The sequence below is a fragment of the Stegostoma tigrinum genome, chromosome 20 (genome assembly GCF_030684315.1).
Source record: "Stegostoma tigrinum isolate sSteTig4 chromosome 20, sSteTig4.hap1, whole genome shotgun sequence".
Lineage (NCBI taxonomy): Eukaryota > Metazoa > Chordata > Chondrichthyes > Orectolobiformes > Stegostomatidae > Stegostoma > Stegostoma tigrinum.
Window position 1 is genome coordinate 22,787,895 of NC_081373.1, and position 15,016 is coordinate 22,802,910.

Consider the following 15,016-nt stretch of genomic DNA (forward strand, 5'->3'; position numbering starts at 1 on the left):
GCTAAAGGTGCGTTTGTGGAGAAGGACGTTTAAGTGCTGAGAATATTTACAATGGCCTGATTTCTCTTTCCTCCCGTCATGGACTTCTCCTCCCATTGCAACTTAGTGAGCTTAAAACAGTCACTACAGAGACTAGCGAGGTCCTTAATGACAAGAAACAAAGATCTCATCTTGGGAGCAAAGTAGAGGGCAGTAGAAAGAGAGGTTAACCCAGGTCTGGTGGGTGGGAGGTGATGGAACAAAAGAGGCAAGCATACTACCATACAGCTTTAGGTGCCTGACAGGAGTAACCACAAGCAGCAGCATCTTGTATTAAAGACCGTAAGTTGTGGGGAAATGTCTATCCTAAGTCCTTCACAATCTGAAGACTTCTGACCTGTTACCATTCAACCTTACCTTTTTTATGATAGATTTTTCATTAACACTTCGATATTCCATTGAACAACAATCTTTTCAATGTTTACTTTGGTTAAATTTGGCTAACCTGGAACATTGTGCAAGGAGTCAAAAAAAGATAAGTTTGTAGTTCAGAATCTATTCAACTTCTTATATTAATGTGGAAGATTTGTTTGATTTAAGAAAATCTCTTGAGTCTGTGTAGTGAGTTCTTGTTTGGCTGAAATTAACACACTGTTACATCATTCTAAAAAAGTGTTGCCATGGTTGCACAACATAAAAATAATAGCTTCTGTTTCCAGCTGCATGTGTATATGATAGTGTCATTTCAAGAATCTTTTATGTCTTTAAATGTTTCCAAGAATTATTTTAAAGTGATTTGACCATGTTGAAAATTTAAACTGAGCACGTATTAAATTTGGCCTTCTTTCATATTATTGGGCCGGGTGTTGCTGGAACAGGACCTTTTAAAGCATCTACTCTTGGTACTTAAACTTTCTTTTGTTTTACTGAACGTAAGAGCTAAAAGTAGCACTGTGAGGGAAACTGAGCACCTAAGCACCTAGATCTCAGTGATAGTAGCCAATGGGCGATCTCCCTAAACAATGAGATTTCAGCACTTTGAAATAAAGCTAGGTAGGCCTGAGAAAGCTGGTGAATTAAATGCAATGAATTATGTCAAACCAGGCAGAGAAAAGTAAACAAAGAATGGTAAGGAAAGTTTTGGACTAAGAGAGGAAGGGAAAGAGACTCAAAGGAAAAATTAGTTTAAAATTTGACACCTTTTTCCCCCAAAAAATTCAAAACCTGATGGAATGGATCATCGCCTGATAATTTTAATTTTTTAAACAGATGAGTTGATTGACAATCATAACATTTAATCACATCCTTGAATAGATGCTTATATGTGTAATTACAAAACATAAAGTTGAGGTTTGAGGGTAAATTAATGCACAGGTACAGTAAGTCCCTAAGTGAGAAACAAGTTAAGGACAAGATGTTCCTTCTGTGAAATGAATTGCAATTTGAACAGTAGCTTTTAGATATTCATATCTAATTATTTTCCCCTGTCTGAAATCGATGTTCCATTTTACTCACGAATAACGTTGAGTGTCGCTAGAGTTGCCATTGTTATGTCACAACAGGGATTGGAGGACTGTGTTGTCTCTGTCTGGTTCCATTACTCCACTGGTCAGAACACAAGTTTAAAGCTTTACCCAGTTATTGATGTGGACAGTTATTAAGTTTAGAATACAAAGAACCTCAAGTAATTCTCATTAATAAGCACCAAAATTATTGCTTTTATTGTGAAAATAAGATTTCTTCAACAAAGATGCAAAGCTAATTAATAGTTCAAAATATGTAAGTGTAAATACTAATTCTTCTAAATAAACCCCACAAATGCACAAAAGGGAAAAATATAAAGAACCATGGAAACTGGAGGCAGAAGTAGGCCATTTGACCCTTCAAACCTGCTCAGCCATTTAATACGATCATGGATGATCCTCTATCTCAATGCCATATTCTCACTTTATTGCCACCTTTTCTTGTCTTTTTAATATCTAAATATTTATCTACATTACTGTTAAGTGCATAAGTCCTGGGCTGATTTGCCTTTCCAAAATGCAGTGCCTCACATTTACCTAGATTACTACTCTGCTTGAAAATATTTAAATCATTGGTCTCCGTAGTCTTCTGTAGTAGAGGATTCCATAGGTTCGCTATTCCTTGAGTGAAGAAAAGTGTCTTTATCTCAGTCCTGTCTGGTCTGCTTGTATCTTGAGACTGTACCCCATGGTTCTAGACTCCCTAAACAGGGAAAACATCCTCCCTGCATTTTTAGTCTGACCAGCCCTGTTACAATTATACATCTTTCAATCAGAGGACCTCTCATCCTTGTAAATTCCATTCAATATAGCTGCTGTCAAGACAATATCTCTTCTTAAGACAGTCCTACCATCCCTACTATAAGTCTCCTGAGCTACTGCTGTTCTCTGTCTGTGGCAAATAAACCTTTCTTACGTCGGGAGACAAAAACTGCACACGATGCTCCAAGTGTGGTCTCACCAAAGTCCTGTATAACTGCTGCAATACATCGCTACTTCTGAACTGAAATCCTTTGGCCTTGAAGGCCAGTCTACCATCTGCCTTCCTAATTTCTTGCTGCATCTGCCTAACTTCTATTGATAAGTGCACAACAACACCCAAATCCCTTTTATACATCCACATTTCCTAATATATCACAGTTTTTAAAAGTACTCTGCCCTTCTGTTTTTCACATTGAAGTGTAAGTACTTCATATTTAGCCATGTTATATACCCCATCTGCCATGCATTTGCCCACTCATTCAACCTGTCTAAAATCACCTTGAAGCTCCCTTGCATTCTCTTCAAATCTTATGAATCCTGCCGAGTCTTGTGTTGTCAGCAAACTTGGAAATGTTGTTTCTGGTTCCCTTATCCCAGTCGTGGTAGTGCCTTGTTAGTTACTGCCCACCACATAGAAAAGACCTATTTATTCCCTCCCTGTGTTTCTTGCCTGTCAACCAAATCTCAATCCATGCCAATATATTACCCTAAGCATGTGACTTTTAAATTTGCTCATGAATTTCTTAAAAGGATCTTATCAAAAACTTCTTAAAATCCAAATATACCTCATCCACTGGTTCTCCATTATCTATTCAATGAGTTACATCTTCACAAAACTCTAAGTTAGGTAAGTATGATGTGCCTTTCATAAACCAGTGCTGGCTTTATCCAATCCCAGTGAGGTTGTGCAAGTGTTCTGGTTATTATATCCTTTGTACTAGACTCCTGTATTTTCCTTATTATATACAGGCTAACTTGTCCATAGCTTTATGTTTTCTCTTCCTTTTTATTTGAAAAGTAGAGTTACATTTGCCATCCTCCAATCTGTAGGAACTGCTCTAAAGTCTAAAGAATTTTGGAAGATGATCACCAATGTGTCCTATATTCCCAGAGCCACTTCCTTTTGTATTGTGGAATGTAGATTTTCAGGTCATAGTGACTTATCAGCCTTTAGCTCCATTAATTTTCCTAGCACTTTGTTTCTAATATTGATTTCCTTCAATTCTACACTCTCACTAGACTCTTGGTTCCCCAAAGTTTCTGGGAGGTTATTTGTGTCCTATTTTCTGAAGACAGAACCAAAGTATGTTTTCAGTTCTTCTGCCATTCCTTTGTTCTCTATTATAATTTCCCTGTTTTCTGACGTTGAGGGAACCAACATTTATCTTTGCTGATATGTTTCTCTATACTTATTTATAGAAGCTTTTACAGTCAGTTTCTGTCTTCCCTGCAATTTTACTCCTGTACTCTGTTTTCCCTCTGATCAAGCTTTAAGTTCTCACCTTATCTGAACTTTCTCTACAGATATTAATTTGGAAATATAATGTTTTGGCCAATAATTGTTGTTGAGGGAAAAGAGGATAAGGTGTGATATATTCAAAATGCTTTTCAGTCAGTGTGCTGGTAGTATCTATTGTCTGGTTATCGTTGGGACCTCTGCAGAAACAATTCATATCGGAATCATAGAGAAGAAATCTTTGGGAGGATTTTCAAAAGAACAGTAAGTTTAGTTTCTCACTTATTACACCAGACCTGTGAAAGGATTTTCTCGGAAGGGTAGAGGGTAAGCTGGGTAGCGTCTGTCTTTCAGCAGGCTGTATCCCAATTGAATTCTTAACAATGTCAAAATAGCCACAACTGTTGACTGCCACACACTCAGGGCTGGTGACTTCCAGTAAATCTCACAGTTAGCTGCACATGTCATTGGTTATCAACCATAATTGTTTGCTAAGCTCAAATCATATGAACGCCAATAAGTTATTTCCTACTGTCCTTTCAGTGAGCCATTAAGAAACTGATATCTTCTCTGCACTTTAAAGTGAATCACTAGTCACAATTAGGCCTTAAGTCCATAAGAACATTTAAAAATAGGAACAAACCATTCAGCCCCATGAGTCTGCTCCACCATTCAATGGAATCATAGTTGATCTGACATTCCTCACATCCATTTTTTGAACATTTTCCCCATAACCTTTGATTCCTCAACAGATGAAGAGTCTACCTCAGCGTTTGATATACACAAGGACTCTGCCCCCACAGCTGTCTGGGGCAAGGAGTTCTCAAGGCTCATCTGAGAGAAGAAACTCATCATCTAAATCTTAAATTATTTAAACATAAAATCCTCAAAAAAAACTAATAATGTAACATCTTCATAGCAATTGACAGCAAATTATGATCCACGCCACAATCTCCATAGAGCTAAAATGTTGTGCTGCACAGCGGGAGAGTTACATTGTGCAAGAAACAACACTATCCCATTCCTAATTTTGTTTCTAAGGTGAATCGTTCATGAGTATTGCATACTCTGGGATGTTCATCAATATTGCACAATATATTAGTGCCACAGCTTTTACAAGTGAATTTAATGAAATTTCTTTGGATAGATCTCATGTGGACCCTCTATCAACTGGTCCTACATGTAGGTATTTAACAGATATAAACGCGATGATTTGACTGTTAGAAATTGTTGTTCCTGTTACTTTTGTCGCAATGAGAACATCTGAACTAAGGAAATTAGCTTGTTGTCTCTCTGCTGTTCTGTCTCACATTGGGTGAGATTGAAATGGAAATAAGAGAGAAAAGTGTGCAGTAATATATCGACAACCTATCTGATGTCTTCTTTTTCCTTTTGTCTGAGTCAACACGGTGGGACCTAAGATATCAGCCTTTTACCTTTCTCAAGATTTTTTGCACTCTGCATTGGGACTACCTATTGGAAAATAATCGGATCAAAGTGCACATTAGCTAAATATTATAAATGGGGAGAGAGCTCAGTCGCTGCCTGCTCTCTCTCTCTGTTCCTTCACCTACCAAAGACTTCTGGCTTGATTGGAGCCTCCAGAGAAAGACTTCTCGTCTTCATGGCCCTTTTGAAAACCTTTGATGCTCTATTCTCCATCCCTTACTGTCTGTCTCTTGACCACCATCTAATCTTTCTGAACATCATTGTGGAACTTCTACTCATGACAGTCATCTGACCTCGAGTATGTTTGTATTGCGACTCAAAAAAATTGTACCGAGCCCAGATAAAGAGCTTTGATCCACCAGGGGTAGAATATATAAAATGTGACATTCTAATCTTCATCAAAGTTTTGTTTAGCCCAATTTTATACCCTAAAGCGTTTATACTGTCATAATTCCACCATATCCCATCCTGAGATAGTATGGATCATGGATACACCAATGCCCATGGGGTTAACAACAACCAATTACTAGCCTTCCAGGCTGTATCTCATGGAGAAATACTTGGCCAAACACTTGCTTCATCTCACCATCTGACCGACAATGGACAGAACTTCCCATTGAAGATGTGAGTTAGATTTAGATTTAAGTTTTATTGTGCTGATAGACAAATCTACCTGGATGGAAATGGCATGTTCCATTGCTGACAGCTACCCTCCATATCTTCCCTAATGACCATGTTTATGAATATCTTAGAATAATGTGAAGTAGACAGTATGTGAAACCAAGTCAATCTGTAGACACTTATTGTGAGTGAATCGATTAAATTACAACAATGGAAGAGTGAAATGGCTTTTATAAACATGTTTGCACATTGGTTTCTCTTCACTTCAGTGTTTAATTTAGGTTGACCTTTTTGTCAACTTACCAGGCAGCTGCTCTGATTCAATATTCAGGCACATGACAGATCTGTAATTCTGGGGAATATAATTGTTTCCACAATTGGATTAAAGTCATTAGCATAGTAAGGGCAACACCTACAGTATACAATGTGAATAGAACTCTGACAATGCTGGAAAAAGTGGATAAACAAGCTTCAAGGCTTGCTTGTCCTCAGTCATGTGACTAGATAGTCCTGAAGTAGGTTATCGAGATTGCCAATGGGAGAGCAGCAGTGTTCACTCACAGCAAAGGCAAGTGGGGCAAAGGTGGGATATCTGAGCTTAAATGTTAACTGTGGGGTTGCAAGGATATATTGGTGATCAAATTTCATTAGGTGATTTTAATTAAGTGGCATAGATAGTACAACAAACGCTAGTCAATAGCAGTCTGCATCTACCATGTGTTTTACAAGCTGCTGAATCGAGCTCTTTTAATATATCTGTCTAGACTAAGAGCTGTCAAGGGTAATCTGCATTTCTATCACTTGGTGAACAGGGGTCTTTGATGTTCTGATTATGTATCCATGTTGTGATATGGCTGAGTTAGAAGGATAAACTGTCTAAAGATTTTACATTAACTTTTTGTGCTTCCTTGTCTAAATGAAGAGATTAAATGAATACGTTTGTGCTGGCTGAATGGAAGTTCTTATTAGGTGCTGATTGCTGCAGATTAAAGTGGCTTGCATCAAATGCAATGAAGAGAAAAAGCTGCAGGAAGGATTCTCACCGCTCTGAGAATATGGTACATTGTTAATTGTGTGAACAAGCGCAGCCACGCCTGATGCCAGCAAACTTTGCTTTAATGAGAGTTAACGCCTTTACGCTGTTATTACATTTCCTAAGTTTAAAGACACAAGTGATACAATCAGCTGAAGTGTTTCCAAAGCAACAACCTTAGAGCTGGCCCAGGCATTTTATTTCTTTATAAAGTATTTTTGAAGCATTTAACAGTGAGAACATTTAATTGTACGTTTAGGTTTGGTTAGTAATCATAGTATCCTTAATGCAGAAAAGACCCATATTTCAGACTTCTCTTTCATAATGGGTATTGTCTGGTTTTAGTGGAAGTTTTACTATACCCAGAAGATAAAATTTAAGAAAATTGCTTTGTTGGCTCCTACTGAAGGGTAGTTTGATCTGATAGTTTACTAATGACAGGCTGCAATTGAGTTTTGGTTCTCTGAACTTCTGTGGTCCATTCAGTTTTTAGCAGCTGATGCTATGAGTCCACTGTCTGCTGCACAATTGAGCTTTCAACACCAAAAACACTGTGCTTCGTGAAATGAGTAACACAAAATTGGTTTGCAGGTGGTGATGGCCCAAGGGTCGTTGTGAAAGTGTGATGCTTTAGTCATCATAAGAACATGAGAACGTAAAATAGGAACAGGACCAGGCTATTCAACCCTTCCAACTTCTCCAACATCCAATAAGATCAATTTTATGTCAGTTCCAGCTACCTGCATGTTTCCCACATCCCTGGATTCCCTCAGCAGCAAGCAAGCAAGACCATCTAAAAAGGAAGCAAACTGATCACTGGGCTTTATTTCTAGAGAGTTAAAATTGAAACATAGGGAAGTTAATGCTAAAGATGTATCAAACCTTGTCCAGGCCATACTTTACAAATCTGGCACCAAAGTTACTATTTTTAAAGAGGAGACAGTGCAGACTCAAGAAAACACATGCAGTGTGCCTTAATTACTACCGCCCAAAAGCTCTGACTTCAATAATCATGACGCTGGTCATGGCATGTCAACTCCCATCTCCCAGACTGCCTCGATTTGCCTACCAACATGACAGGTCCTTAGGGGACGCCATTTCCCTAGCCCTGCACACATCTATTGGAACATCTGGACAACAAAGACACCTATGCCAGACTCCTGCTCATTGACTACAGCTCCACCTTCAGCACCATTAACCCCTCCAGACTGATCTCAAAACTCTGTCAACTTGGTCTTGGCCCCATCCTCTGCAAGTGGATCCTCAGCTTTCTGACCCACAGATTGCAATCAGTTAGGATCGGTTACTGCACCTCCTTCACAATAACACTCAATGCTGCTCCCTAACCCCGCCCCCCCCCCCCCCAACCCTCCCACCCAAGGATGCATCCTCAATCCTCTACTGTACTCCCTGTACATCCACAACAGTGTTGCCAAATTCCAAATGAACTCCATTAACAACTTTGCAGATGACACCATTCCATCTAACAACGATGAGCCAAACTACAGAAGGGAGATAGAGGGCTTGGTGATGTGGTGCAATGAAAACAATCTGCCTCTAAAGTTCAGCAAAACTAAAGAACTGATCATTGACTTCAGAAAGAAAGGAGGAGAACACACCCCCAGGTACATCAACAACTAAGGTTGAGAAAGTGAAGAGCATCAAGATCCTCGGAGTGACATTAACCAAGACCTGTCCTGGACCTCCCACATAAATGTGACAGTCAAGAAGGCACAACAATGCCTCCTCTTCCTCAGGTGTCTCAGGAAATGTGGCATGTCCACAAGGTCCCTCACTAACTTCTACAAATGCACCGTTGAAAGCATACTGTCCAGGTACATATCAGTCTGGTATGGCAACCACTGTGCCCAGGACCATAAAGAACTGCAGAAAGTGGTGTGTACAGCTCCGACCAGACCATCACAGAAGCCACCCTTCTATCCACGGATTCCATTTACACAGCCAGCATCGTCCAAGTCCCATTGTATCCCGGTAATGACCTCATACAACCTCTTCCATCAGGCAGAAGATACAGAGGCCTGAACACATGCACGAGTAGGATCAGGAATAGCTTCTTTCTGGCCGTTATTGGACTGTTGAAGGGGCTGTAGCCTCAAATAACGTAAATTGCAATGTAACCTGTATACCTCTAAATCTTTTTGATCTGTACATCCTTTGCTTGCTGTGATCTGCCTGCACTGCTTGTAAACCAAGCTTTTCACTGTATTTTGGTACACGTGACAATCAATCAATCAGTGAAAAGACTCACATTGCTATCAGTAAACGATTGATGGACTGGTTGCTTGTCCTTTCTCTTGAAGAAAGAAGGCCAGGGGTGACCTAACAGACTTCTTTAAAATCATGAAAGGCTCAGATAAACAGATGCAGAGAGTTTCATTTAGTGGGGAATGACATTGCTAGATGCTATCAATGCAAGATAGTCGCTAAGATATCCAATGGGGAATTCAGAAGAAACTTCTTCACCCCAAAAAATGATGAGAAAGTGGAACTCACCCCGACAAGGGGTGGTTGAAGAGAAATAGATTTAGGAGAAACTAGACAATTGTGTAAGGGATGGAGAAACTGGGAAAATGGGATGGAATCCTTGCAGGAATCAAGGTGTGAGAATGGATATACAAATAACACAGTGGGTTTGTAGTGTATATTAGTGGCTAGCCTATCCCCAGAATTGGAAACAGGTGTTGATGAAGGGAATAGAGGAGTCAGGTATGGACCAGGTGATGGTGAGGGCAGGACAGAGACTGGAAATGGAACTGCTTTTTTTTCTAATTCTGAAGGAGAGGGGAATGCATTACTGATGATGTAATCAATGTCCCAGAGAGAGAGTTTTGGAGAGGGACCTGAGTAAGATTTGAACAAGGGATATCCCATGGACCCCACAGAGACAGGTACAACTGGGGCCTATGTAGGTACATCAGATCTATATTTCCTAGTGTTTAGTAGAATGAGAGGTAATCTCACTGAAACACAAAAATATTCTTAAAGGCCTCGATAGGGTGCGTGCTTGCCATGACCACACCTTTTGACCTAAAGAAAGTGAGAGGAGTTACAGGAGAAAGTTAGTGGGTGTGTAGTGTATAGTGGTGGCCAGCCTATCCACAGAAACAGATGTTGAGGAAGGGAAGGGAGGAGTTGGACATGGACCAGGTGAAGGTGACAGTAGGGTGGAAATTAGAAGTGAAGTTGATAAAGCATATGAGGGAGAAGAGAATATTTGGAGGATTGAGAGAAGTTGTGGGTATGGCTCTAGTGGAACATAACCGCCAGCATGGACTGGTTGGGCTGAATGGCCAATTTCTGAGATGCATATCAAATTTAATCCCAAGTGATTAAAAATTTGTCCATTTACTGTCGTAAACTTTTCTCCTTCTGCTTTAAATGGTGTGTGCCTTAATCTGAGATTGTGACCTGAGTTTTAGACAGTGAAATTGATTTGTTATAAATAGCTGAAGTACCTTGTGGGTACTCTTAGTAGTTACAGTCTGGCAGTTTGAAAATGACATACTTCTTCCCACCCTCTAATTTCTGTCTAATAATCAATTCATAAAAAATGTTAATATATTTACCTTAAGTCCCATGAATCCCAATAGTGTGTTAATAACCTCTTCTGGGAACCTCATTGAAAATCCAAACGTAATATACCCAAGAGGCTCCCCTTAATATACTGTGCTAAATACAACTTCAGAATACTCTAACTGATTCATCATTTGTCATTGCCTGTTCAGAAATCCATGGTAACTGTGCAATCCTATTAGGATTTTGTAAGTGTTCACTTGTGTCATCAGTTCAATATTTGAGAGTCTGTGTGCTGTCATTGTGTAATACCTTAATGGACGTTGGGTGTAAAACTTCCCTGTGAAAGTTGGAACAAATACAGATTCCAATAGCATTTCTTGTAACTTTATCACATGCCAAGCCATTCATAGCCAATTGAGTTCTCTTACATTGTCGCTGATGCAGTAGTGTAGGAAAACAAGAAACCATTGTTTCTTATTTATTACAACCTGAGGTTTGCAGGGCATTGATGGACCTGTTGAAATTCGTTTTCGTAGTTTTGACGCATTTTAATCCTTTTGATGTGTTACACCATCCTTTGTAATCTTGCATTTAGTTTACAGTCAAGTTTTAATTGTATCCATTCTACATGTTCTTCTGACAATCTGTCTTGAATGCAGGAAAATGATTTACCTGTTTCTTGAAGAAACAATGTGAATAGGCTCTGTTCCAAAGGAGGAAACATGATTCGGGTGATCAAAAGCATAGCTGATAAAGTATATTTTCAGGAATGAGGAAGAGAGAGAGATAGGGTCAAAATGTCTGGGTTTAGGGAAGATATTTGTAAAATGTAGACAGTAAAAGGCATCAGTCACCTTTATAAATATGCGACAAACAAATGTGGAAAACATGTTAATCAACTCCAGAGTCTATATTATCACCAATAGTAGATGCTTTAGGTGGGACCAATAATTAGAAGGCGGTACCAGGAAAGCACCTTCAGTCTTTTGAGACAGTGACTTATATACAGCTCATGACTGCAGAAATTTCCATAGTCAAAGGCATAGGATATATTCATGGAAGAGTGTAAACGTAATATTTTACCACCAGTACTTTGGTAAATATGTTTGTTATTTCTGAAAGTATTTCAATTACTGTTGCCTTGTTCCTAATAATCCCTACCCCACCCCAGATAAGACCAGAAATTTAACCACAGTTGGAGTGAACAGACAGCAGCTGTTTAGTACAGCTCCCTCCCCTCCCTGAACACCTGCACAGTTTGCTGTCAGCAAATGTGTAGCACATGACATGATTGCTTCACTGCTGCGACTTTCATCCAGTTTATCCATCAGAGGTTTGCTTTGGCTCAGTGCCACGTTACTTACTGACGGGACTTCACTACACAGAGTGGTAACTTCCTTCATTGTCAGGTGTCTCTCTCTTTTCACCTGAAGGTGCTGTGTTCTGATTCTGTGGTTCTGCACGGGGCTCCGTCCTGACATTTTGAGAATGGACAATGGATATTATCAAAAAACATTGCAGCCAAACATGGTCTTGATCCAACCAGTCAAGCACACATGTGTAGGCATGACCAGACATTATTGGATAGGTATCAACATTAAGAGGTCTGACTTAGCTTCCTTCACCAGCCAAGACAATGATATCCATTGCAGCAACTCCATTATTACCATAGTGATATAAAGCAATTTAGCACAGATCGAAGATTGAACCAGGAATCTGCCTGAATGTCTAAGGCAATGCTGCCATCAACTTGTATATTCTCAAGGGTGAAATGCTAAGATGTTGAAATAAAAATGGAAAATACCAGAAACTCCCAGCAAGTCTGCCACATCTCTGGGGAGAGAGAGACTGAGCGAGAGAGCTGTGAATATTTGATGGACTGGATTTTCTCAAACACTTCTGGATCCCAGTGCCACGTTCAAATAGGATCCTGAATGTGTCGGCAGCTCCAGTGATGCCAGCTGAGCAATTGTGCATGTAATGTAATTGTTCACCTCTAGGATCACTGTTTTACTAAGCAGAGGTGTGGTCTCCCATTCAGAGGGCTGCCCACCTCTGTGTACCAAGCAGATTCACTTCTCAGCCAACTCCTGGGAATGATCCCTTACACTGGGGATGCATAAGGGTGCCGATCTGCTTTTCTACCTTCGTGTTTTCCCAGAGCCCCACCTTCAAGCCTTCATAAGGCTGGAAAAATCTCATCCAATGTTCCAGTCACTGACTTGTGATTGAAACCATATTTACATGCTGTATCAAAAAGGCCCCAGAATTTGTCAACTTTTAAAATGATAACTTGTTAAACTCCTAGTTAGATCTACATGTACCATCTTGCTCCTGAAAATTGTTTTTGTTTAATCCTCAATTCATGTGGCAAGTCCTGTATTGCTCATTATGTCTGCTCTGAACAATCAAAGAGAGATTTCACTTGTTACTGTGACTGCAGCTTGGCTTACGTCAGAAAATGATTTCTAGGGCAACAAACCCTGTCAGGACGCACACTGAGAATTCACTTTTAAGCTTATTGTCATTTATAGTTACGTGAAGCTGAGACCTGGAAGAATTCCAAAAGATTGTAGTTGCAAGTTTTTTTTTTGTAGTTACAAGTACATTGCCTGTATGAATGCTACAAATTAGGAGAACAGGCAGGGTGTTGCATCACAGGCTGCTTGCTCTTTGTAATGTGATTTCAGTTACAGAATATGGTGTCAAAGTCTCGGAGAAGCAAATTCATTCTTCCTTGAATAGCTAGCTCATTGTATCAAAGTGCGAGATTTCATACGATAACATTTAACATTTCCAAGTACGAAACCTTTGTTTTGTCCAGTGCAATTGTATGGCTTGTCTTTGCTGTTTCTCAAACATGATTGACAAGCATTTTTTGTTTGGATCTAGGCAGGAGACAAACATTATCATCCGAGTTGTGCACGATGCAGCAAATGCAACCAGATGTTTACAGAAGGGGAAGAAATGTACCTGCAAGGTAAGGCATCACTTCTTTCAAAATATTCAAGTAAAGAATATTTAGTCCAGTCAAGATAAGAAATCGTGCTGCTGGGAGTTTAAATATCTACCTGCTTCTGTCACCCAGTGTCAACGTTGACCCTTTCAACAAAATATATCATGATCAGATGCAAATTAGGACTTACTTTTGCGCCACCCTAAGACAGTACCTTAGCAGATTTCAGTAAACCTTTCTGTTTTAGTGCCATTCTTGTTTTGCTTCATACCCAGGTTTCCTGAAGTGTGAATAGTTTTATGGCATTAACTTACCAAAAGCAGGATTAGTACTTGTTAATTGCAGCTCACAAGAAAGAGGAGACTTTCATATCATCAACTCTAGATGTATTTGAATCTAGGTTCTGTCCAGGATTAGCCAACTTTTCAGATGTGAGTTCTTTTTATATGCGTAATCACAGCCTTATTGATGCTGCGGTTGGATGGCAAGGAAAATAGATTTTAATATATATTTCTCATTTAAGTACGAAAGGAACATAGGAGCAAGACTGGTCCCGTTCAGTAGGGTAGGTGATGGCCTTGCGATATTATCACAGGACTATTGGTCCAGAGACCTAGGTAATGTTCTGGGCACCCAAATTTGAATCTTACCACAATGAATGATGAAATTTGAATTCAATAAAAATCTGGTATTAAGCGTCTAATGACAACCATTGTCGGAAAACCCATCTGGTTCACTAATGACCTTAAGGAAGGAAGCTGTCATTCTTTCTTGGTCTGGTCTACTTGTGTGCTCCAGACCCACAGAACTGTGGTTGACTCTTAATTGCATTCTGGGTGATTAGAGATGGGTAATAAATTCTGGTCTAGCCAGTGATGTGCTCATCCCATTAATGAGGGAAAAAAAAGCCCATCAATTCTGTGCTACCATTCAATTAGTTCATTGCTGATCATTTCTCTCTCAATGCCACAATCCCAATGACATCAAGTGACAGGCAGGAAGTTGCTAGAAATGTAAAATTACTGGAATCAATATTGAGAAATAGGATTAACCATTACTTCAAAAGTCACAGGTTAATCAGTGTAGTCAGCGTGGGTTTGTTAAGAGATGGTCTTGGATTATTAATCAAATTGATTTTCATGGGGAAGTGACAAGGAAGATTAATGAGAGTAGGGTAGTGGACGTTGTCTACAACAAAGCCTCGTTAATGTGGGGATGAAGGTACAGACCTCCCATGAATAACAAAAACTCTATCTCTACAGTGTAAATCTCCTATCCACTACAAAGAACTGTGTGATCACACTGGATGTATCGATAGGAAAGAAAAAGATAAGGTCTAGGGCCAATGTTAGAGAATCCGTGAATAACAAGGAGTGTTATTTTCTCACAGTCTCATAGTCAGAAAAGTTAATGTCCATGGGATACAGGGGAATGTGGTGAGTTGAATTCAAAATTGGCTCAATTACAGGACAAAAGCATAATGTTGATGGATGCTTTTGCAAATGGAATGCTGTTTCACGTGGCATTACACAGGGCTTGGGGTTGGGTCCCCTGTTGTGTTGTGGCAGATGTTAATGATTTACACTTTTTAAATGTGGGAGGCATATTTTGGAGATATCCAAATAACACAAAAATTAGTGGTGAAGAGGGTGGCTATCCACTGCAGGATGATATCAATGGTTTGGTTGATGATGTGTAAA

At 39.5% G+C, this 15,016-nt stretch overlaps 1 protein-coding gene across 1 annotated transcript in view; it reads left to right on the top strand.

The window, feature by feature from the left end:
* The window catches only part of ablim1b (actin binding LIM protein 1b), a 235,828-nt gene that overhangs the window by 141,405 nt on the left and 79,407 nt on the right, over window positions 1-15,016 (top strand). Inside the window, exon 7 of the mRNA XM_048550727.2 lies at window positions 13,253-13,340. Coding sequence (XP_048406684.2) covers window positions 13,253-13,340 — 88 coding nt within the window. The remainder of the gene's footprint in view (window positions 1-13,252; window positions 13,341-15,016) is intronic.